At 44.4% G+C, this 23283-nt stretch overlaps 1 protein-coding gene across 1 annotated transcript; it reads left to right on the plus strand.

The window, feature by feature from the left end:
* Positions 1-10244: 10244 nt before the first annotated feature.
* LOC111163733 (C-C motif chemokine 3-like) lies at positions 10245-16691 on the plus strand. Its single transcript, XM_022552679.1, has 4 exons — positions 10245-10373; positions 14847-15034; positions 15684-15798; positions 16194-16691. The coding sequence occupies exons 2-4, from the start codon at positions 14968-14970 to the stop codon at positions 16282-16284; spliced, it is 273 nt and encodes a 90-aa protein (XP_022408387.1). The 5' UTR covers positions 10245-10373; positions 14847-14967; the 3' UTR covers positions 16285-16691.
* The last annotated feature ends 6592 nt before the right edge of the window (positions 16692-23283 follow it).

Genomic DNA, 23283 nt, shown 5'->3' on the forward strand with positions numbered 1-23283 from the left:
TTCACACTGGTCAGAATGGCTATCTTCAAAAACACCGCAAATAACAGATGTTGGCAAGGATGTGGAGAAAAGGAAACCCTTGTACACCGTTGGTGGGAATGTAAATTGATGCAGTCACTGTAGAAAATAGTATGGAGTTTCCTCAAACAACAAAATTAGAACTACCATATGATCCAACAATTCCACTCTTGAGTGTATATCAGGAAAAAGAGAAAATACTAATTCGAAAAGATACATGCACCCCAATGTTCATAGCAGCATTATTTACAATTACCAAGGTATGGAAGCAACCTAAGTGTCCATCAATAGACGAATGGATAAGAAGATGTGGTTTTATATATACAATGGAATATTACTCAGCCATTAAAAAAGAATGAAATTTTGCCACTTGCAACAACATGGATGAACTTGGAGGGCATTACGCTTAGTGAAAGAAGTCAGAGAGAGAAAGACAAATACTGTATGTTATCACTTATGTGTGGAATCTAAAAAATAAAACAAACTAGTGAATATTACAGAAAGGAAACAGACTCACAGATACAGAGAACTAACTAGTGGTTACCAGTGGAGAGAGGGAACAGAAGAGGGGCAAGATGGAGTAGAGGATTAAGAGGTACAAACTACTATATGTAAAGTAAATAAGCTACAAGGTATATACAGCACAGGAAATATAACCAATATTTTATACTAACTATAAATGGAGTGAAATCTATAAAAATTTTGTATCACTATGTTGTACACCTGAAACTAATATAATATTGTAAATATACCTCAGTTTTAAAAAAATGTACCACATGGGAGGAGGGTAGAAGGGTCTGAGCTGTGGTCTGGCCATTAACCCCACCCCCAGGGTGACCACCCACAGTCAGGAAGGAAATCACAAACCGGGAGCTTCTCCCTGAGGAGCAAAAGGTCTGTAACCCATCAACTTTTCAGGCACCCCAACTTTTAAGACCTGCAACTGAGAGGTGATCCCCCCCAAAGATCAGGCTTTGAAAACCAATGGGACTCGTGTCCACGAGATCCAAAGAGCTGTAGCAAACTGAGAAACCCCTCTTAAGGGTCTCATGCTGCAGATTCACTCGCCCCAGGGCCCAGCACAGAAGCAGCCATTTGAAAAGCATCAGACTTGAGGCCAAAAAGACGCATTTGCTAAACTTAAAGCACTGGCCTGAGGGGCAGGCCATTGGGATAATCTCCAGGATGGAGGTATGGTAGAACCATTTTTGCGCTCTCTCTGTGCTCTACTAAAGCCAGCAGCTATTGTTTTTTCTTTTTTTTTCTTCTCAGCATAAGGCATCTTTACCCTCCCACCAGTGGACACCATCTTTGTGCTCAGCCCCTGCCACTCTCCACAGCACTGGTAATCTCCCGGAGACGGGCTTTTACACATTCCTGGTGACCATGTTTTTCCATCTGGTGTCCAGGCTTTGTGGCTGCTGCCAGGGGATGCCCTGTGAACCTCTGACTCTAGCGGCCACAGGGGTTTGCATTCCTGGGTCCCTCAAGACTGTAACAATCATGGAAAACAGGCTACCAGCCTCAGGGCACAGCACAAATAACAGGTTGAAACACACCCCAGCTCTCTGTAAAAGAGGCCTGTTTGCTTGTTCTTGTGCCTCAGCTTGAGAGCCAGGCTTCAGGTTTGTCACACATCTAGAGGCCACATATTCCTGAAAGTTAAAAATGAAAGGTGATTTTGGGACTTCCCTGGTGGTCCAGTGGTTAAAGATTCTGCACTTCCAATGCAGGGGGCATGGGTTTGATCCCTGGTCAGGGAACTAAGATCCCGCATGCCGCCCCACACGGCCGGAAAAAAAAAAAAAAATTCCAGACTGTTTTTGTAAACAAAGTCTTAGGGGAACACAGCCATGCCCATTCCATGATATACGGTCTGTGGCTGCTTTCTCACTACTGTGGCAGAGTTGAATAATTGCCACTGAGTCTGTATGCCTGCAAAGCCCCAAACATTTACCACCTGACCCTTTATGGAAAAGTTTTCTGAGTCCTGGCCTAGATTATGTTTTTAAGCGTAAGAAAGTTAGATTAAGTCAGAGTCTCTGTTGTAAAATTCAGGAGGGAGAAATTCCACGTGCTTATGACAAATGCAAATGTATATTAATTTTTTGTTAAGCCCTACTTACTTTGTTTTGTTTTTAACTCTTTATTTTTTAGCATCACAGAGTGGAATTTTGATAGTCAGGGTTTTTGAAGAGTAATGAGACAGTTTCTAGCAAATTTTTAAATGTACGCATTCTTCAATCTATCTTATTTTGAGGAATCTATTTTGAGAAACACTATCTAAAGACATAAAGGTATAGGTATACAGATGTTCTTTGCAGCCCTGTTTGTGAAAGCAATGAAAGAGCAACAAATTCATCAAAAATGGAATAGCCACATAATAAATACGAAACCACTGAAAATGATGAAGTAGATGTAAATGTGCTGAGATGAAAACGTATCCATGACATTAATTTAAAGCTATGTATATAAAATATACCCTTCATATGTGTATCTGTAAATATACAAATATCTTTGTTATAACATAATTGTTTCAGAACTACATGTAATAATGCTTGCTTTGGTAAAAGCTCTATATATTTACATAAACATAAGAAGGACATGTGATGTGATACCTCTCAACCTGTTAAATGTGATTTCCTCTGGGAAACACAATTTTTAAGAAATGGAGGGCTCCACTTTTCATTTTCCACTCTTTGTCCTTTGATTTTCATACATATGAGTGTGTGAAATTTTTTCATTTAAGAGACAAGACTTTTTAAGTTGGGGTCTTACTCCAAAAACTTGCCCCTTCTTAGCTCTCTTTGTCCTCATCTCATCCTCCCACAGCCCACCCCCAGCTATATGTGGTATCCCAGATATTTGAATCCCCTGCTCAAGATCTAGATCCACCATTGAAGGGATGAGCCTTTGAGACTTCAGTGGCTCAGAAAACTTTGGAATGTCGGTTAATGTCATGCTGTCCATTGTATCAAGAGATCAAGGTAACAGACATATCCTGTCTAGCTCCAAGGGGTACATTTTGACTCAGGATTCCCTCTCTCTCTCCCTCTTTCTCTCTCTCTCTCTCTCCACACACACAAACTCACACGCACACGTACCTGCACACAGAGCTCCTCCCATGCAACATTTTATAATCCTTTCCCATTCTGAGATATTCTCCCTTCTGCCCAACAACATAGCAAACCACCCATGACAAGTGTGTGGGCATTATTAGGAGTGATCACAGGAGGAACCTCTGCTCTTGTTGAAGCCATGGAGCCTCCTCCTTGCTTCTGTGGACTCTCAACATCTGACGACTTACACTATTGGCCTATGAGCATTGAAATGTTTCCCAACAGATCTAAGGTTTAGTCCACATCTTGACAGCACGAATATTGCATGAATACCTCATATGTAGGATGAGTACTAAACTGACATTCATCTTTTAGTAATAAGGGGGGGGAAGGAAAAGAAAAAGCAAAATACTCTCATAGACTGCAAGTTCACATTGGTCAGGAATTCCCTGGCGGTCCAGTGGTTAGGACTTGGTGCTTTCACTGCTGAGGGCACGGGTTCAATCCCTGGTGGAGGAACTAAGATCCCGCAATCTGCGTGCGCGGCCAAAAAAAAAAGTTCACATTGGTCAGACCTCTTTCCTTGGTTAGCCTTTTGTTTGAGAGTAAGTGGCAGAGACAGTGCTCCCTAAATAGTCCATATGTTTCCCTACATTACAGCTGGGTTGGTCTCTTGTGACTAATTCTGGTCAATGGTCTGTAAGCAGAAGTGACGTGTGTCACTTCTGGGTCAGAACAGTTAAAAGCAGTATGCCTTTTCTGTCTCCTTCTCTCTCATTCCAGAAGCTATAGCTACGGGATGGAAGCAGCCTAGATTCCTGAGTCACCAGGCAAGCTGCTCTGGGATCAGTACAACTCAAAGTATAGTTCATGGGCCAGCGACATCAGCATCACCTGAAAGCCCAACAGAAAAGCAGAGCTGAGCCATACCCCAGACATATAGAATTAGAGCCTCTTGGGCTTAGACAGGCCCTCCAGGTGATTCTGGAGCACACTAAATTTTGAGAACCAATGATCCAACCTACATCAGATCTTGTGCAAGTGAGAAACTTTTATTTTGTTAATGTACCGGGGGGTTGTTCATTACAGAACTATAGCCTGTCCTATCCTGACTCTTACAGAAAATAAACATAAAATGCTGAACTTTTCTCCCACTGCTGGTTCCACCTTAACAACATTTGGGGCAGATCCCATAACTTTCTGGCCACATTCAGTAATTAAAATTCTTTCAGTTTAAAACTTCAATCTCAAATTTGATCTCATCTCCACTTCTCCCCACCTCCACACCTCCCACTGGTGCAACTTGGGCTCAGAGGAGTTGGAGTGGGATGAGGCTTTAGTTTGGTCCTGGATCCCTTCCCCTCCACTCTTTTAAAGGCCTAATTCTTCTGGTATGGTGGCGAGGTGGGTGGTCTATGTGGGGTGATACTGGAGTAAAGAGAAAACTTAACAGTTTAAGAAAACTTAAACTTCCCTTCTGTTTGTTATCTCTGCTTCTCTTTTTAATACCAATAAGCCACTGATGCTCTTTTGGGCAGCACGTGCATTTCTTTGCACAGAAGGGGTTTCTGTGGGTCCTCTCTTTGCATAGTTCCCTGGTGTTGACATCCCACTCCTGCCCGCATCCTTCATCTCTCCCTCAGTCCACAGCACTGGCAGCACACCTGGGCCTTCGCTAGCCTGAGCATGTTAAGAAAAGTCTCCCTCTTGGAGCACACCTGGCCCTGCGTTGGGTGTAAGAGTTTACAGGTGATGTGCAGACTGTACTTCAGCATCCTTTGCCCACACAGCCAGGGACCTTTGTGGACATCAACACTGAGCTCCTGCCGTTAGAGACCTTTCAAGACTTAGACCTCCTATTGGTAGGATGACCATTCTGAGAGTCAAAGAGGATACTATTAGTAATTATGCTGGCACAACCAGCATAAGCGGGGTCTTCCCCAGAAAAGGTGGGATATATGATTCCCCAATCTGTGCTGTGTCATTGAGAAGAAGGCTCAAGCTCCAGAACCTTCCACAGGGTCGCTTGACCAAGAGGAAACTCACTCCTTTCTCTGCCCTGCCCCTTAGCTCATTTTCTTCTCTCCCACTCAGTCTGGCTCAGGAAGTCAACAAGCACATTCTATACCTATAGGAAGAAGAAAGAGAGCGGACCGCCTAGTGGGTTCCACCTGTGTGAAGAGAGGTCATTCTCCTCTTGAAACGCAGTGAAGGGATCTTGAGGGGTGGGGGAACTCATAAAATCTGGAAGTGCCTGCAAGCAAAATGACTCACTTTACAGTTGAGGTCCTAGGATGAAGCTCTCAAATGAAAGGGAGATCAGAAATTCAGAAAGAGGGCTTCCCTGGTGGCGCAGTGGTTAAGAATCCGCCTGCCAATGCAGGGGACACGGGTTCGAGCCCTGGTCCGGGAAGATCTCACGTGCCGCGGAGCAACTAAGCCCCTGCGCCACAACTACTGAGCCTGCGCTCTAGAGCCCGCGAGCCACAACTACTGAGCCCGCAGACCACAACTACTGAAGCCTGCACACCTAGAGCCTGTGCTCCGCAACAAGAGAAGCCACCGCAATCAGAAGCCCACGCACCGCAAAGAAGAGTAGCCCCCGCTCACTGCAACTAGAGAAAGCCCGCGTGCAGCAATAAAGACCCAACACAACCAGTAAACAAACAAATAAATAAAATCTATTTTAAAAAAAAGAAATTCAGAAAGAAACATGGTTTATGGTGATACTTTAAGGACCACTGGATCAAGCTTTGCCTGAAGGTAGTCAATCAATACTTCCTGAAGCTTCAGTTAAGTGAACTAACAAGTTTCCTTTATCGGGTAAGTCAGATTGAGCCAGCTTTTCTGATACAGTAACTCAAAACATCCCTAAGTGACACAGACTGCAGTGTTGCAGGCAGCAGGCCCCAAAAGTGGAATTGGCTGAGGGCAGGAGCTGAATGCAAAATCAGTAAGGATACCTCTAGTCAGCACAACAGCGGGTCACCCCCATGGCCTCATATATTCTCACTAAGGTCATCTGCCTACCAAGGTTGCATCCAAAAGCAAAATTCAGGATGTTGAAGACTGATTACTTCTTGCATACATGAGCAAAGCCCACTAAGAAAGAGATTAGCTCACTTTGAAACTGGCTTCTCCAATAGCAGAGAAGGAAAAAAGTATAGTTTGCTTGAGAGAAACCCTTTCTGCTTGCTGCCTGCAAATCAAGCTGATTGAGAATCAGTCATCTGGAAAAGCAGAATTCTCTCCTCCAAGCTAATGTTAGTATAAGAAGAAATGGGAAGATGAGAGAATAGAGAGGACAAAAAAGTGGGGTCCATATACAGCCTGATTCATCCCGTTCTCAGACCCCTCCTTTAAATATTTATCTTGTGGACAAAATGAACCATCATGTTCTCTGTGAAGACGCAGGCAACTGGGATGCAGTTGGAGGCATCAACTGCGGCAACATACTTGGAGCTAATTAAGGAAACCTCCATGCCTGTGGCATCGTTTCATCAGCAGAGGGCCATGGGGAGATAGCAGCCAGTGACGTGGGGGAGAGGGGTGTGACGGTAAAGGGGACGCCCAGAGCTCCCAGTACTGTGCTATAAGCGAGGAGTTCCAAAACCCCGTTCTAAAAGTAACAGTAGCTGACGGATTTTCTGCTAATTAACCATCCAGTGGAATTGACCAAAAACATATCAGAACCTTGAAAAATGGGAAAGGAGCTGTATTGCCTCTGAAACCCCAAGACCAGCCAAAAACAGACTAGGACTACACCCCATCATCGGTTCTCAAACTACCTGTGCATTAACATTTTAAAATTACTGCTGCCCAGTTCCCACCTAAATCTCATTAAATCCATAACTTTGGAGGTATGCTCCAGGCAATGGAGTTTTTTTTAAAAGCTCCTGCAAGTAATTCTATGTGAATTCAAGGTTGAAAAGCAGTGCTCTGCCCTCAAGCCAATCCTATAGCACCCATCTCCAGAAGGAACTAGGCAGCCTTTATGATATAGGTATGCACCCCAAGTAGGGTTACCAGATGAAATACAGGATTCCCAGTTAAAATTGAATTTCAGATACACGACAAATACTTTTTGTATAAGTATGTCCCATCTATTGCATGGGACAACCTTATAGTGAAGAATTCTTCATCCTGTATTTATATTTAACTCTGGCCACTCTGGCCCCCAAGCCTCAGCTCAGGTGTGGCTATGGAGAACATTCCCCGAGAAAGCAAAGTGCAGAACAACAGAGAAGGTGACCAAGGCTCTCAGTCAACCGGCGGGTAGGGTATCCTTGAGAGACTGCAGGCAGGGGTGGCTAGACTGTCACTAATGTGAGCACTTAGCACAGCACTAATGTATGCACTTAGCGAAGAACCCAACACTTGGTAAGCCCTCAACAAGTGTTAGCCATCATTCTGAGGAAATCATTTATGAAAAGGAACTTGTGTGCACACATTCGCATCACCATGGTATTCATTTAACTAGGAAATTTTCCTAGACCATATCCATTGTGATTTGGTTACAAAATAATATGTCAGTTTCAACTTCCCAGGAAAGTGTCTCCAGGGAGATGTCTGGTGTCCCTCTACTAGTACTTTTATCCATTTCTCATTGCTTTCTGCCCGTTTTCATATTTCCCTACTTCTTCCCCCAGTATTCCTCTCAACCTGTGATTCAGGTTAGTTGGGAAAACAAAATCAAGAGAGTCAGCACAAGGAAAATGCTGGTTTACCTTTTATATAAGAGCCTTCGATATTTTGAATCATGGTGCCGGGCAAAAGCACTCAATCAGCATGTGTTGTTTGTTGTGTGTGATGCCATTTCTGCCAAGAGAGCGCTAATCACACTGATTGGTCCACATATTGAGAGAACCGAAGAACTGAAGAGGAAGGAGGAGGGATGGATGGTGAAGAGGATGACATGCGGTGTCAGAGCAAATGTTCATTACATCACCCACTTCGACAGTGGAAATAAATGACAAAAGTTAAATAAGATACATCAACGTTAAGGAGGGCCCCAGAGTGTGGCTGGGGGCGGGGATGTGACCCACAGGAGAGGTGCCTTTTGGAGTCCCAGGGTTACTGTCCTGCTCCCCCATCTGCCATAGATGTAACACGTTCCCTGAAGCTCCCAGGCCACTCAGGCACTCAGCTCCAGGTCAGTGATGTATTCCTGGACTCAGTCCTCATTGGGGTCGGCACAGACCTCCTGGCCTCTTTTGGTTTGGAAGCTGTGGAGAGGAGTGGAAGGATTACACACTGAGGAATCCCGCAGGGGAATCCTGGGCCCACCGTGACCCCTCCCTCCTTCTCTGCCCCAGACCTCTCAGAGCCTATCCACATGCTTTATATCATGTCCCTATTCTTGGGGTTTACAGACCACCCCTGTGTCTCATACGGGGTTCCCCTGGGAAAGCCAACTTCCTGCTGTCACTCGTCCCTCTGCCTGGGGGGCAGACCCTCCAGGACTCTCTGCAGGCCCCGGAGCAGGTCAGAAAACACGGCAGTGGCCTCTCCTGGTGTCCTGAGCTCTGAGGAGGTGCCTCAGGCCAGACCCCCAGTCTGCTTCCCCAGGGTGGGCAAGGAAACTGGCCCTTACATGACACCGGGCTTTGAGCACTGGCGGCTGGTCTCATAATAGTCATCCATGAATTTACGCGGGATCTGCCAGGCGATGTAGAAGCAGCAGCAGGCGGTCGGGGTGTTGGCACCAACCGTGAGAAACAGGACAGACTGATCCTAAGTCCTTGTTCAGAGGAAAAGGTGAACCAGCTGCACCTGGAGGGTCAGGCGGACCTGAAGGAGACAGCGCTGCCGGAGGGGAGGATGATGGGCGGGGGGATCCAGGAGGAAGTTGGCATTTCCTCTTTCCTTTGACATTTTTATTTCTGTGTCTCTCTTTCGGGGTTGTCTGTCTTGGTTTGGAGTCTCTGTGCCTCTCTATGGAGGATTTAGTTTTCTGAACAAACTAGTTCTTTTTCTGTCTCACACTGGGGAGTCTCAACTGGATTCTTAAGGAGAGTGAAGGCCACACCACTGGGAGCCAGCTGGACACAGGTTCCATCTCTTGTCAGAATCCCATCTGGGTCTCGTTTTCCCAGGAATCCCTCCCACTCTCTTCCAGAGCCGGAGATTAGAATTGCTAAAACCCCTTGAGAAGGGAAATTCTGCTCAGGAAACAGTGTCTGAAATCTCTCTGAAGTCGCCTACTTAGAGGGATCAGGAACAAGATTTTGGCACTGTGGCCCAAGCCGTGGTCAGAGAGTGGGGAGAGGGGGCGGCAGGGGACAGGGCAAAAGAAAGGGAGGACAGACTCACAGGGGGGCTGCGGAGAGGAGTGGGACAATCAGGGTGGCCCCGGGGACCTCCGTGATGCCTGACAGCCGAGTGAGAGCCCAAGTGGTGGCCAAGAAGAGTTGGGACTTGGCGACTCAAAGCTGCAGCCTCCTTCTGGGGTCTAAGCCATGTCCCCTCTTTATAGGCAGCCTTGGGGCATTCGAAGATGGAAACTTGGGTAGACCAAGGGGGAAATTTTTGATCACTGTGTTGGGACCATGCAGTGAACTGCAGAAACCAGGAAAGCTTTGGGTCGCCACAAAGGCTCAGGCTATTTGCAAGAATGGTTGTGTTGCTTACTTGATGGGGAAATGGTTTCCACAGTGAGAGAAGGTGAGAGGTTGGTGTGGCCCTGTGACCAGGTTAGGTGGTGCCTTCTCATGAGAGCAGATCTGTAGACCAAGCATCTCTCCCACAGGGCTGAACCTTCTGATACTCACCCCAGCTGACGGCACAGCTGTGATGTAGACGATAATGCCACGGAGTCTTAAGAAGCACACCCCAAGGGGAAACCATAGCCTGGATGGAGACAGCAGAACTGGAGAAGCCTCAGCTACAGAAGGGGCCAGATTGGGGCTGGCCTTTCAGACTTTGGCTCATTCCTCAAACATTCTACCTTAAACTTTTGACTGCTGAAGCATCCATTTCAAAGACATCTATCTCAAATAAGCACATTGCCCAATACACAACTAGATAAAGGGCCAGGCTGCCCTACCCATGAAGTTCCCCTTTTAGAAAGTTCTGGGTGACCTAGATAACTGACCACTTGAGTGACCCCACTTTTCCCTTCCCTGTTGTAATTTCCTCTTTTATGTTTTAAATTCACCAATAAAGAGTGAACCCATGAAACCCTGGGCACCCCGACCCTCGCCCCAATAAAAGCCGAACCCCAGGTCCGAGCTCTCTTTTTCTCTACTGGCAACCTCGCCGTGTGGCCCCAGCAGTGCCGTGTACCTTCCAGGACCTGTGAGTAACAATTCTTGTCTTTTCAAAGTCCCCTGATGTTTGTTGCTGAGGTGTGTCTTGCAGTCATAATAAGAACTACAGTGGCTGGTCCAGCCTCAACATTGGCTCTGGTCAGGGAAATGTCTGTGGGGCTCCCACAAGGAGTACAGCCCAGGTGAGATCCTGCAGGGCATTCTGAACTGTAGCATCACCATCAACAGGGTGAGACTGACACAGAGCAGCTGGTCCCTGGCTTAACTGGGCTTACTGGGAGCTAATATGATGAGCCTTAAAATGTTGTTACCCTTTGAACAGCAAAGCTCTCTGTCAGGGATCTATCCTATGGATATAAACACAGAGATGACATCGTAGGCATCATGGTGTTTGTCACAGCTTATTTATAACAATTAAAAGATGAGCTACAGTTAAATACGTGATGGTGTATTCACCTCTTGCAATAATAATTCGCCCTTAGAAACTGTGAAAGTAAAGAAATTTTAAAAGGAAGTCCTCGTTATTTAAAAATTCTAGAACATTTCCTGTTTCCTTATTGTAAAGTCAAGCTGGCATTTCCAGGGTTTGCCTGGCAGCTCAATAATGTCATCAAGGACTCCCTTCTTAAACATATCCCCTTGCCCCATCATTTCATTGGCTTTTCTTCTTTGGGCTTGTTACCTCATGGTGATGAAATGGTGGCTGCTGCTCAGGTATCCCATCTTCACAAAAAGTCTCAACCACAGGCATAGGAGGGAGTCTCACAGGAGTAGAGAAAAAGCAGTGTTGCTAGTGTTTTTAATTCAAATTGGTTTTTTTTTTTAACATAATTTGTAATGTGAACTGTAGATGACCCTCAAAAGTGGTAAAAGCTAATTTTAACTATATATAAAATACAGAAAAGAAAAAAAAAACTTGTTTCATTTCTGAAAGCTGGGTAAGCATGACAAGTGCAAGTAAGGATGTAGGAGGCTTTTGTCCACATTCTTCCTGTCTTATTGTGGCATAAATGTATTCCGAGGCATAATCTGAGTAAAATTACATTCCTTAAAGGTAGGAAAAATTCTATTACCCAAACCTAACCACTATTAATTTGGTTTATTTCTTTCAAGTGCATTTTCCCCTATAGGCTTACGATAGTTCCATTTACTTACTTGCTTTTTTTACCTCTTTTTACTATGTGTCTGCGAGGGGAAGGGACATTACTGTAGTCATGATGTGGATGCAATTTTGTATTTTTCTTATTTATACCTAACATTACAAGACTTTTCCAAATCATTCCAGTATTTTTAAGAGCTGCCTAATTTACTCAACCATCAGCCTTAGTGCATTTATATTATCACGTACTATTGTAGCACATTTGGACTGGTTCCAATTTTTAATTGCTATAAATAAGCTGCACCAAACATCTATAGGCATAAAACTTTCTCCATAAATGAAGTTTTTTTTCCATAGGGTATTCTCCTAGCTGTAGACTTTCTGAGCCAAAAAAATAAGAACAACTGAGGCTCCTGACCTATAGAGGCACCCTATATCTAATGCATGTTCATTTCTATACCCTATTGTTAAACCCAGTGACGACACATTGTAGGGACTCGTGAATGTTTGGTGATTGAAACAGTCATTAAAAAGCTGATCTCATCTATCTTGTCATGCCTGTAGCCCAGGCTTCTCCAATTCCATTCTGTCCATCTGGGCCTGGATCAAACGTGGCTCAGGCTACTTTAGACTCTGTGGCATCATTAGATATGTCATGGTCAAAACACCTGTGAAGAACATTAGACATGTCTGCTCTGAGGAAGGAAAAACGGAAGGGTATGGGCCATAAAGAACTGTTCTTGGTAGAAAGAACCAGCTAAGCTTGGTCCCCCAGTGACAACAACTGCTGTCTTCCCCCGTTTTTGGTGAATCACTTCCTTAGAAGCACTGTGAGCAACATGATGTCATGGCCCTTTCCACCCAGGGTGCGGTTTTCATTGCGATTTGTGTGCTCACGGTGCTGGGGCATTACCCATAAATGTCACCTTGTATGATCAGAAGAGCTGTAGCAAAGCATCAGATCTGCTCTGTGGGTGAAACCATTAATCTCTAGATCTTTCCATGTACTTATAGCTCTAACCCTAACATCATGTCACCTCCTATCACTGTCCAAAACATTTCCAGCCAATCAGCCCCAACAAGTGAGCAACTGAGCTCTATCTTGGATGCCCTGAACCTCCGTGTGACCCCAGGGACCCCGACATGTGCAACTCATAACACGACACCATCCGACAACTTCCGATCTGGTCATCCCCAGCCTCCAGCTTCTCGTGCTTCAGAGTTGCCTATAAAGGGACAAGGATACAGGATGGACTCCAGAAGGATGGAGGCAGCAGCAAGTGCCCAGTCCTATCTTGGCTTTGCCCTCTGCCTGCCCATCACTGATGAGTTCCCCATGGCTGCCCTTGTTCACCATCTCCTCACCACGGCCCTCAGCTCACAAGTCTTGTCTATCGCAAGACTCTCTGCACCCTCATCCTTTCTCCCTTTTAGAATTGTTTCCCAATGCTCTGGATGGATGTCTAAACCATATTACTTAAGCCCTACAGTTGAGATTCCTTACGTGAAAGCAAAGAATTCACAGAAGTTTTCAAAATATTCTGAACTATTTCCCAAGAAGTTTTAGCTCTCCTAGCCTCTGTATCTAAAAGGCAGAAGAGGACTAGGACCCATTTTTAGTGAGGAAAACTGAGGTCTAATGCAGCCATTAACAAGATGCAAATGCCAGGTCCAGTTGGTTCCTAGGATGAGCCAAATGATATATTCCCTCAGCTCTCCCAGGGAGCTCCACACTTTGGGTGATGCACATAAGGTGGTATCTTGCTGGGAAATGTCTCTGTGCACCAGATGAAGTTCCCCCGAAAGAGATGGAACAAGGGCTCACTGTTCCTATAGCTATATTCCCTGAAGAGGGAGCCAGAGACTGAGAACAAGACAGGCAGAGATTCAAAACAAAAATTCAAGGTAGGGACTTCCCTGGTGGCGCAGTGTTTAAGAATCCACCTGCCAATGCAGGGGACAGGGGTTCAATCCCTGGTCCGGGAAGATCCCACATGCCACGGAGCAACTAAGCCTGTGTGCCACAACTACTGAGCCTGTGCTCTGGAGCCTGCGAGCCACAACTACCGAAGCCTGTGGGCCTACAGCCCGTGCTCTGCAACAAGAGAAGCCACCACAGTGAGAAGCCCGCACACTGCAACGAAGAGCAGCCCCGTCACCGCAACTAGAGAAAGCCCGGGCGCAGCAACAAAGACCCAACACAGCCAAAAATAAATAAATTAATTAATTTTTTAAAATTCAAGGAAAAGAAGAAATGCTTAGTTTCCTCCCTTCGTTTGTGCCCTACTCTGCAGCCCTGAGCTCTGACATCTCCACCAACTTCTAGGTGGCCCCCTCCCAGGGTAGAAAAAATTGAATTTGGCTTTTCTCGGGCTCTTGATTGCCACTTCATGGTTAGGGCAGACACCTCAGTGCCTGCTGCTTCTCTTATTTCTCTCCAGATCTGTCACAAATTTGTTCAAGGTCATGGTGACACACACAGCCAGTTTTCCTACCCTGGTATAATATCGGTATCACTTCTCCTTCCTAGAGACAGGCAGGGCTTGTGGAGGAGAGCCAACCCATGGGCCATGGGGTGAGGGGCAGACAGGCATATTTCTTTCTGGTTTTTTCTTCCTCTTCTCAGGATTTTTTTTGCATCTTGCTTGTTAATATTTAATATTAAAAATTAAGTCTTTTCATGTCATTCTATTTGTTTAAGAGGCTGGCACTAGGCTTTACTTTATCATTCCAGCACTGTAGAATATGTAGTTTGGTGTCAATTATTTGATCATAGATAAGCTGCACCAAATAACAGTGTCCTTAAAATTTTCCATGTTTTGTGAGTTCATTTCCATAGGATAGGTTCTGAAAAAATAGAATTTCTGGCTCAAATAATATGGACATTTTTAAGGCTGGACCCTTAGCCAGCGTTAAATCCAGACTTCATTGTAGGTATGTGGCGAGTATTTGACAAATAGACCATTACTGGAAAGCTAATCCTTATTTCCACCATTCTTGTACCTCCAGCCTTTCCAATTCTGTTCTTTCCATCTAGGGTGCGCTTAAGCTTGGCGTATCCTTCTTGAGACTCAGTGGCATTTTTACACTTAGGACAATTGTGGGAGTCCATCAGAGCATCCTGCTCTATGGAAGAAGGCCGTGATCACTCACTACAGAGAGATATCTGTCACGTGGAAAGGAAACAGCTAAGCATGATCCCTGGGCGATGCCAACTCCTGGTCCCCCATCTGGAGAAACAACTTCCTCATAAGCACCCAAGCAAATTGGCAATTGAACCATTGCTAGGTGCACCCAAAACCTCTCTAGTAACCACAGGCAACGCTGGGTTATACAACTCAAACGACACCACTACACTTAAAATTCCTTGTTTAGGCACCTCCGATTTTTATGTTCCCGCAGCCCAGGACCACCTATTAAAAGGAGCGAAGATAGCTCACATTCCAGAAGGAGGCGAGCAGTAGGGAGTTCCCAAGCCCCGTCTCAGCTCTGTCCACACTCTTCTGCTTGCCTGTCCCACATCATGAAGGTCATCGTGGCTACCATCTTTGTCCTTCTCTGCATCATGGCCCTCTGCTGCTCTGCAAAAGGTAAGTCTGTTACCTGCCCTCCTTTAATCCTTGCTACCCACACTCTGGTCTGAAGTCTAGCCCAAGTGCTGTGGCCTAAGAACCCCCATGTGAAATTAAAGAACCTCAAACGGGGTTTCAAAAATGACATGGTTGTTTTCTTCAAGAAGGTTTGAAAGCTTCTATTGATTTGGGCTTCAGGATGGAGTTAGGAGAGGTTTTATCCTAGTTTTTGGATGAAAATATTGAAGTCTAATACATTTGCTTATTAGCATGAGGTAGAATCCAGGTCTATTTAGATCCTGGTGGTAAGTTTCAGAATCCCAATTCAGCGATTCCCAAGAGTTGTGAAAATCATTCGTACTTTAACTCAGCCATCTTATCCTTCAATTGATCAGAAAAAAATTCCACAAAGAGAGTTAGGAGGAGGGAGTAGACTCTCCAGGGCTTAGTTCCCTGTAGAAAAAGATGGAGACCAAAATGGAGTGACAAGACCAAAAACAAGACGAGGGAAATTAATGAGAAACAAACAAACGAAAGAATCAAATGCTTTCCGGTTTCCTCTACCCCCAAACCTCAGCTCTGAGCTACGCTGTCTCTCTCCACTTCTTCCTGATCCTCTGGGGCTTGCCTGTACTCCTGAGTAACTGTTGTTCTTGCTTCCCCACAGAAAGGATTTACACCGCACCCACCTGCTGCTTCACCTACACCTCCCAGAAAATCCCCCGCAGAAAAGTGGTTAACTTTTTTAAGACCAGCAGCCAGTGCCCCAAACCTGGTATCATGTAAGCGTCAGTCCTCCTGCTCAGCCCTGGGGAGACACAGGATGTGGAGGTGGGGGGAGTATCCACAGGAGTCAGAGCAGGGAGCAGATCTCAAGCATACCGGCTTGTGGATAAGGAGCCATCCTGGGAAGGCACCCAGCCCTCTGGGGGCTTTCTGTGCGTGCAGGACACACAGAGAGAGGCCACTGGGCTGTTTCCTGACATGGGATGGGGCCTGCCGAGAGCCAGGGAGGATGTGGCCAGAAGTAGAGGGAAGAGAGGAGAGAAAGAGACAGCAGAAAGGAGATGACCTGAGGTTATCTCCATAAATCCCATAGGGATGAAGATGAAAGGGCCACAGGTGGTCAAGAACATCCTTACTCATTCTCTATATAATACTTCTGCCCTCTCCACAGCTTATTCACCAGAAAGGGCTCATACACCTGTGCCAATCCCACCGATGACTGGGTCCAGGAATACTTCAGGGACCTGGAGAAGAGCCCCTGAGTGGTCCAGAAGGAGCCTGTTAGAGGTGTGGGTAGATTGGGCAGCAGGGACCTGAACCAGGGGACTGCAACCCCAGAAGTTCCCTCTCCTCTGAGTCCCTCTCCCCTCCACTAACCACATTCTGAAAACCTTCTTTAATTTAGTTAAGCTAGTTAAATAGTGTATATCATTTTAGTCACTTGATGCTGTCTCTGAGAAATCATATGACACCCTCTCATTCCCAAGCCCCTTCCCAGTCAATCACGCAGTGGTTGACTCATGTTTGGGATGATGGTGAATGAGTGTTCTGCTGTATCTGGGTAGACATTGGATCAAACCCATCAACAGATGCTTACTGAGTTTTTATGAGCCTTTTACTCTGTTCAAAATGTCAGAATAATAAAGATTCTTTTTGTTTCCTAAATATATCTTGGACTACTGGTTATTCTTTTTTTCTCCTGACAAATCAGTTTCATTGGTTGGAAAGAATAAGAAAGAATGATTAGAGGCACCTGAGTAGAAAGGGAAGGCAAGAGAATGAGGATATGTTATCCCAACAATACCAGGCTTTATACCAGGGAAACATTTCCCATAGACTAAAAAAGAAGAAAAGGGCTTCCCTGGTGGTGCAGTGGTTGGGAGTCCGCCTGCCGATGCGGGGGACGCGGGTTCGTGCCCCGGTTCGGGAGGATCCCACATGCCGCGGAGCGGGTGGGCCCCTGAGCTGTGGCCCCTGAGCCTGCGCGTCCAGGGCCTGTGCTCCGCGGTGGGAGAGGCCACAGCAGTACCGCAAAAAAAAAAAAAAGAAAAAGAAAAGTATTAAAAACAAATGCAAATTTATATGCACCAGGGAAATCCATCACTTACATTGCACCAAAGCAAAGTATTCGATCATGCATATTTATGTATTTTCATAAATTCAGCTTTCTTAAGAATAAAGACTAACAGTTTTTGAGGACTTACTATGAACCACAGACTGTACTAAGGGATTTACATGCATTGTCTCTTCTTCAAAATCACTGTGCTGTGTATACTGATTATCTTCCTTTGACATATGAGAAAACAGAGTTTCAGTGAGCTTTCCCAAGGTCACACAGCTAGTAACTTTGTGGTCAAACCTGCAGAGGAGAGCAAGTCCTACACTCTTAATTAAACACTAGGAAGTTGTCTCTCAGTGTTCCACCTGAAGCAGAGTTACCAGGAATGCACAATTCTCTAATAAGAGACAGTCTACCTCAGCAAATGAGAAGTAAGGAATTATTGGTTTAAGACCCCAGAGAGGACAGAAACCCAGAGATGTGAGCCTGGCACTGAGACCTCTTCTAGACTGAGGATGTTTGCAATTCAGAAGAGGTGGCTAAGAAGATGAGCTGAACATTTCTCAGCCTTGCCAGGCTGGAGGAAAACAAAGTCCAGGTTTGCCCAAGTGAAGGGACTGTGAGAAACCTTCCTCTGTTTGGGCTGATGGCTTAGGAGTAAAAGTAAATTAGAAGAGGACCATCCCTTGAACAGACAGGAGGCCAGCTCCAGTCACCTGGGTGGTTTAGAAAATCTCAAACTCTAAAATGTTTTTAAACATGATCCCAGATGTTAATGCTAATGCCTTACAAAGAAGCTTGAGCTTTTTGGCAAGGAACTGGAAACTATAATGAGTATCATTGCAGATTTGTAAAAGTCAGAAATAAATTCTGGAACCGAAAAATGCAAAAACTGAAATAAAAACTCAGAGCAGATTAAACCCAACTGAAGAAATATCGGTAAATTTAAAACATATCAAAGTGAAGCAAGGAGAAACAGAAGAATAAAAAATTACAAAAAAAGAAGATAAGAGAACATAGAGGATAGAGTAGGGCACCTGTCATCTGGTTAATTGGAATCTCAAAATGAGAGGAGAGAGAGAATAAGATAGCAAATGGATCTGAAGGGATAATGGCTAAAAGTTTTACAAAACTGATGAAAGATATAATTCTGAAGATTCAAGGAGGGAAGGAGGGAAGGCATCATACCCGTTGCTATCAGTAGGCCAAGTTTTGTGACAGCCACTCCTACCATCAGTCCTAGTCTACAGAGGAGAAATACAACTGATGCTGGTGCCTGTCTCACCAGTGAATCCTTATGGCTTTGATGAATAGTGTGTTCTCTGGGACTTCCCATGGAACATAATCTGGTGGGTCTTTCAGCCTCACATGGTATATCTACTCCAGCATGCCCACTTCCATGGTCATTTTCATCCCTTCCTTCTCCATCTGTCATGGCAATTCAAGTATTTTAACTTCACTCAGCATGAACTATTGCTTTCTCCAGGCTTCTGGAGCTTTCCTGGCTGCAAATTTGCACCAACCTCTGGGATCCTTGCCAGGAAGTTATAGCCTATATCCAGAAAGAGAACCCCCTGGTCAATAAGCTCCCTCAATCCATTCTTGTGTTCCAGCTTCCTTGATCAAGCATCCTCAAAATCCAAACCCAAGGTAATCTCCCAGCTCAGGCTGATACATGCTTGTTAAATTTTGCTGTTCCTTTGGAGTATAGTCCCTTTTCTCCCTTATCAGAAATATAATTTACTGACATGAGAAGTCTACGTAACAAAAATATATGGAAAATATGAATGGTGTTATTTCTATTAAGGAATTAACATCAGTAATTTAAATCCTTTGCAAAAAAAAAATCTTCTTACCTATTTGGCTTCAAAAGCAAGTTCTACCAAATAATAATGGAAGAGATAATGGCGAAAGAGTAACTTTTTAACAAATGGTGCCAGAGAAACTGGACATCCATAGAACAAAATCAAACAAACAAAACCAAAAAACCTTGACCTTAACTTCACATCTTACACAAAAATTTACTCACAATGGATCATGGACTAAAATGTAACACATAAAACTACAAAACTTTTAGGAAAAAACATAAGAAAAAATCTTTAGGACCTAAGACAAGGCAAAAAGTTCTCAGCTTTGATACCAAAAGCACAACCCATAAAATGAAAAATTGATAAATTGGACCTCATCAATTTTAAACTTTTGCTCTTCAAAACACCCAGTCAAGAAGATGAAAAGACAAGCTATAGAATGGGAGGAAATGTCTACAAACCACATATTTGACAAAGGACTTGTATTTGGAATATATAGAGAATTCTCAAATCTCAACAGTAAAAAAACAATCCAATTAGAAAATGGACAAAAGTCATGAACAGACATTTCATTGAAGAGGATATACAGATGGCAAATAAGCAATGGTTTTGTGATTTTTTTTAATCCTTATTTTTTAAAGATAAAGGTTGAAATAGTGCAGTAGGCAGAATAATGACCCCCCTCCCAAAGAGGTCCACGTCCTAATCTCTAGAACCTGTGCTCTAGAGAACCTGCAACCTATGTTTCATTACACAGCAAGGAGGAATCAAGATTGCTATCAACTGACTTTGAGATGGGGAGATTACCCTGCATTATCTGCGTGGGCCCAATGTAATCACAAGGATCCTTATAAGGGTGGCAGGAGTGTCAGAGTCGGAGTGATGCAATGTGAGAAAGACTTGACCAGAAATTGCTGGCTACAGATAAGGAATGTGGGCAATCTCTAGAAGCCAAAAAAGACAAGGAAATGGATCCTCTCTTGGAGCCTCCAAAAAGGAAGGCAGCCCTGCAGACACCTTGATTTTAACCCAGTGAGACCCATTTCAGACTTTTGAAATAAATTTGTGTTGTTTTAAGCCACTAAGTTTGGGGTCATTTGTTACAGCAGTAACAAGGATCTAATACAACTGAATCACTGTGCTGTACACCTGAATCTTAGACGATATTATAAATCAACTACATTGATTTAATCAACTTCAATTAAAATTTTTTACAATACATAAACATAAAAAATAAGAAGCTAATACAAATACTTACAGATAAAATGATACTATGGTGCTTTTAAAACATGGCCAAGATTTTTTTGACACTCCTCTCATGGAGAGGTAGGAGTCTAGTTCCCCTCTCCTTGAATCTGGACAGGCTTGTGACAACTTTGACCAACAGATTATGTTGGGAGAGGCACAATGGGATTTCTGTGGCTAGGTCATAAAAAGCTATTCAGCTTCCACCTCATTCACAAGGAACAGTCATCTTTTACCCCTAAGACTGCCATCTGGAAGGGCCACATATACACAGCTCCAGTTGACAGTCCCAGGTGAGCCTGTCCTGCAACTGTCCTAGCCCAGGCACCAGACATGACCAAGGAAGCTATGTTAGAAGTGGATCTTCCAGCCCAGATGGTGAGGGTTATCTTTAAACTGGACTGCTTGTGGCATCGTCATATATATCATACCTATGCAGTCAAGTCAGTTGTGAAAGAACATCAGCACCTTCTGCTCTGTGGGGGAGCAACAGTCAGCACACATTTCACAGATGTATCTGTCCTTGAAAGGAGGCCTGTCGCAATACAAGCTCCTGGCCACCCACTAAGGATTCTTCAGAAGGATCTCAGAAAACAAATAATTTCATCAGAAGTGTCCCCAACCAATGGAGAAATTCAGCTATTCGTGCAGATGCTCTGAACCCCTCTGTTAACCAAAGGGTGCTGACAACCCTGAGTTGTGCATCTCACAGCATGACACCAACACTATTACTAAACATCCCCCTCCAGTCACCCCCGGTTTCTGTCTTCCAAGAAAAATGGCCACGGCTTGAGCCCAAGGCGATCTCCCTTTCAAAAGTGCCCAGGCTATCATATTCTACCAAGTGGTTCAGGGAGAAAGAACAAGGCAGGCTAATTCCACTTTATAAATAAGATAATTGAGGCCATATTCACTGAATAATTGGCAAGAGGCATACTCCAGGTCTAGTTATTTCCCATTGGTGCAGGTAAGTTTAGATTCATGTCAGCTATTCCCAAAAGCCCTGTTGTTGTGGAGACATAAGAGATATCTCAGGTTTGATCTCTGTCGTTTTGTGACATCATGGGCTAGATGAAATTCCCTCCTCCAAAAGATGGTAGGCATTTTAGTGAGCTAAGTCCCCTAAAGAGTAAGAATAAAAGCCAAAATGGAGAGATAGAGAGGGAGTGAGGGGAAATTTACCAGGAAAACACACATGTCCCAGTTCATTTAAGTTCCCCAATTTTAAGAAATGTTATGTCTTTCTAGTTCCTTCTGACCTTTTGTGGGTGGAAGGCAAGGAGAAGTTGATGTTGTTCGGCTTTCGAATGATTCAGTGTTTTGCTGTGCCTTCTCCTCAGCCTCCTGCTGATTTTGTAGCAGCCGCCAGTGCTCTAAGCCAATGTCATGTAAGGGCCACTCGTCCTGCTTATTCTTGGGATGAGAAACTGGGAAGCCCCATAGAGGGGAGCTGCCTGCGTGAGTATAGAGAAGTAGACTGGGCACCATGGTAGAAATACTGTCTCTGAGTCCATCACAGATACAGAAGAGACTCTGAGGTGTTTTCTGAGCCAGTCCAGACCCAGCACGGAACCAGGAAGAGTTGGCCAAGTGCAAAAAGAAGAGAGCAGCAGGAGGGTGGAGGGGCAATATAGGAGTAGGGGTTTAAGAGGTACAAACTATTATGTATAAAATAAGGTACAAGGAGAGGAGAAACATATGGACACCGAGGGGGGAAAGCGGGGTCGGGGGGGTGGTAAAAAATAATAGTAATAAAAGATCTTGTACCACTGTCTCAAAAAAAAAAAAAGCTACAAGGGTATATTGTACAATGCAGGGAATATAGCCAATATTTTATAATAACTATAAATGAAGTATAACCTCAAAATTGTGAATCACTGTTCTGTATACCTGTAACTTGTATAATATTGTACATCAACTATGCTTCAATAAAAAATAACTAAATGCCAAAAAGAAGAGAGAGCAGGAGGGAAGCTATTTGAGGAGATCCCCATGAGAGAGTCAAGGAAATTGGGGTTCCTGAGGTATGAGAGCTGATTGCTGAGAAAGTGACAGATCCTGAGATGTCAAGTCAGAAAGAACGAAGGGGTCATCATGGCCAAGAAATCTCCCTGCTGGTTGTGTCCTTAACCATTCTGCTCTTCTTCATAGCTTCCATACTAAAAGAGATCAGCTGGTCTGTGCCAACCCCAGTGATGTCTGGGTCCAGGATTACATCAAGAGCCTGGAGTTGAATCTGAGGGGTCCGGAAAGAAAGAGCCAAATCCATCAGTAGATTAGGAAGCAGAAACCTGAGCCAGAAGAATGGGACCCAGCAACTCTCTTTTATGGGTCTAAACCCCACCTCCTACTAACCAAACTCTGGAGTCTTCCATGTTTAAATTTTAATTTATTTAAATTATTTCATCTTTATTAATGTAATTCAAAATTGGAAATATGTTTTCTACTTAATGTTTTCTCCAAGAAATCACATAGTACATACTTGTTCAAGGTGATGTTGGGTGCTTGTGCTAAATCTTCTCTCTAGATATTGAGCCAAATCCATCAACAAACAAGACTTTATAAATATTCATTTTTCAACAAATATTTGGACTTTGCACTATGCTATAACCCTTTGAATAATGAAGATACTTTTATTTATTTAAAGGTAAGCCTTGGGAGGACTTCCCTGGTGGCGCAGCGGTTAAGAGTCGCCTGCCAATGCAGGGGACACGGATTGGAGCCCTGGTCCAGGAGGATCCCACATTCCGCGGGGCAATTAAGCCCCTGCGCCACAGCTGCTGAGCCCGCGCTCTAGAGCCTGTGAGCCACAACTGCTGAGCTCATATGCCACAACTGCTGAAGCCTGGGCGCCTCCACCACAGGAGAGGCCACCTCAATGAGAGGCCCATGCACCGCAACGAGGAGTGGCCCCGGCTTGCCACAGCTAGAGAAAACCCGCGCTCAGCAGGAAGGACACAACACAGCCAAGAATAAATGAATAAATAGATGGATTTATAAAATAAAGAAATAAATAAAATGAAATGAAAGTAAGCCTTGGACTTCTGGCCATTATGTTGTTTCCTTGATCATCAATAATTCTGATTGAGAAGAATGAAAGGGGAAGTTTAGGAAAACTGGAAGAGTGAGAAAAGACAAAAAAAGAGAAG

Source organism: Delphinapterus leucas, chromosome 19 (genome assembly GCF_059928025.1).
Source record: "Delphinapterus leucas isolate spDelLeu-1000000601 "Yukka" chromosome 19, BTC_Dleu_Yukka2, whole genome shotgun sequence".
Taxonomy (NCBI): domain Eukaryota; kingdom Metazoa; phylum Chordata; class Mammalia; order Artiodactyla; family Monodontidae; genus Delphinapterus; species Delphinapterus leucas.

Excerpts from the sequence above, each read along its gene's own strand:
- LOC111163733 (XM_022552679.1), top strand. The coding sequence starts at position 14,968 with ATGAAGGTCATCGTGGCTACCATCTTTGTCCTTCTCTGCATCATGGCC. Across the intron at positions 15,035-15,683 it reads CCTCTGCTGCTCTGCAAAAG|AAAGGATTTACACCGCACCC; the intron begins GTAAGTCTGTTA and ends GCTTCCCCACAG. Across the intron at positions 15,799-16,193 it reads TGCCCCAAACCTGGTATCAT|CTTATTCACCAGAAAGGGCT; the intron begins GTAAGCGTCAGT and ends CCCTCTCCACAG.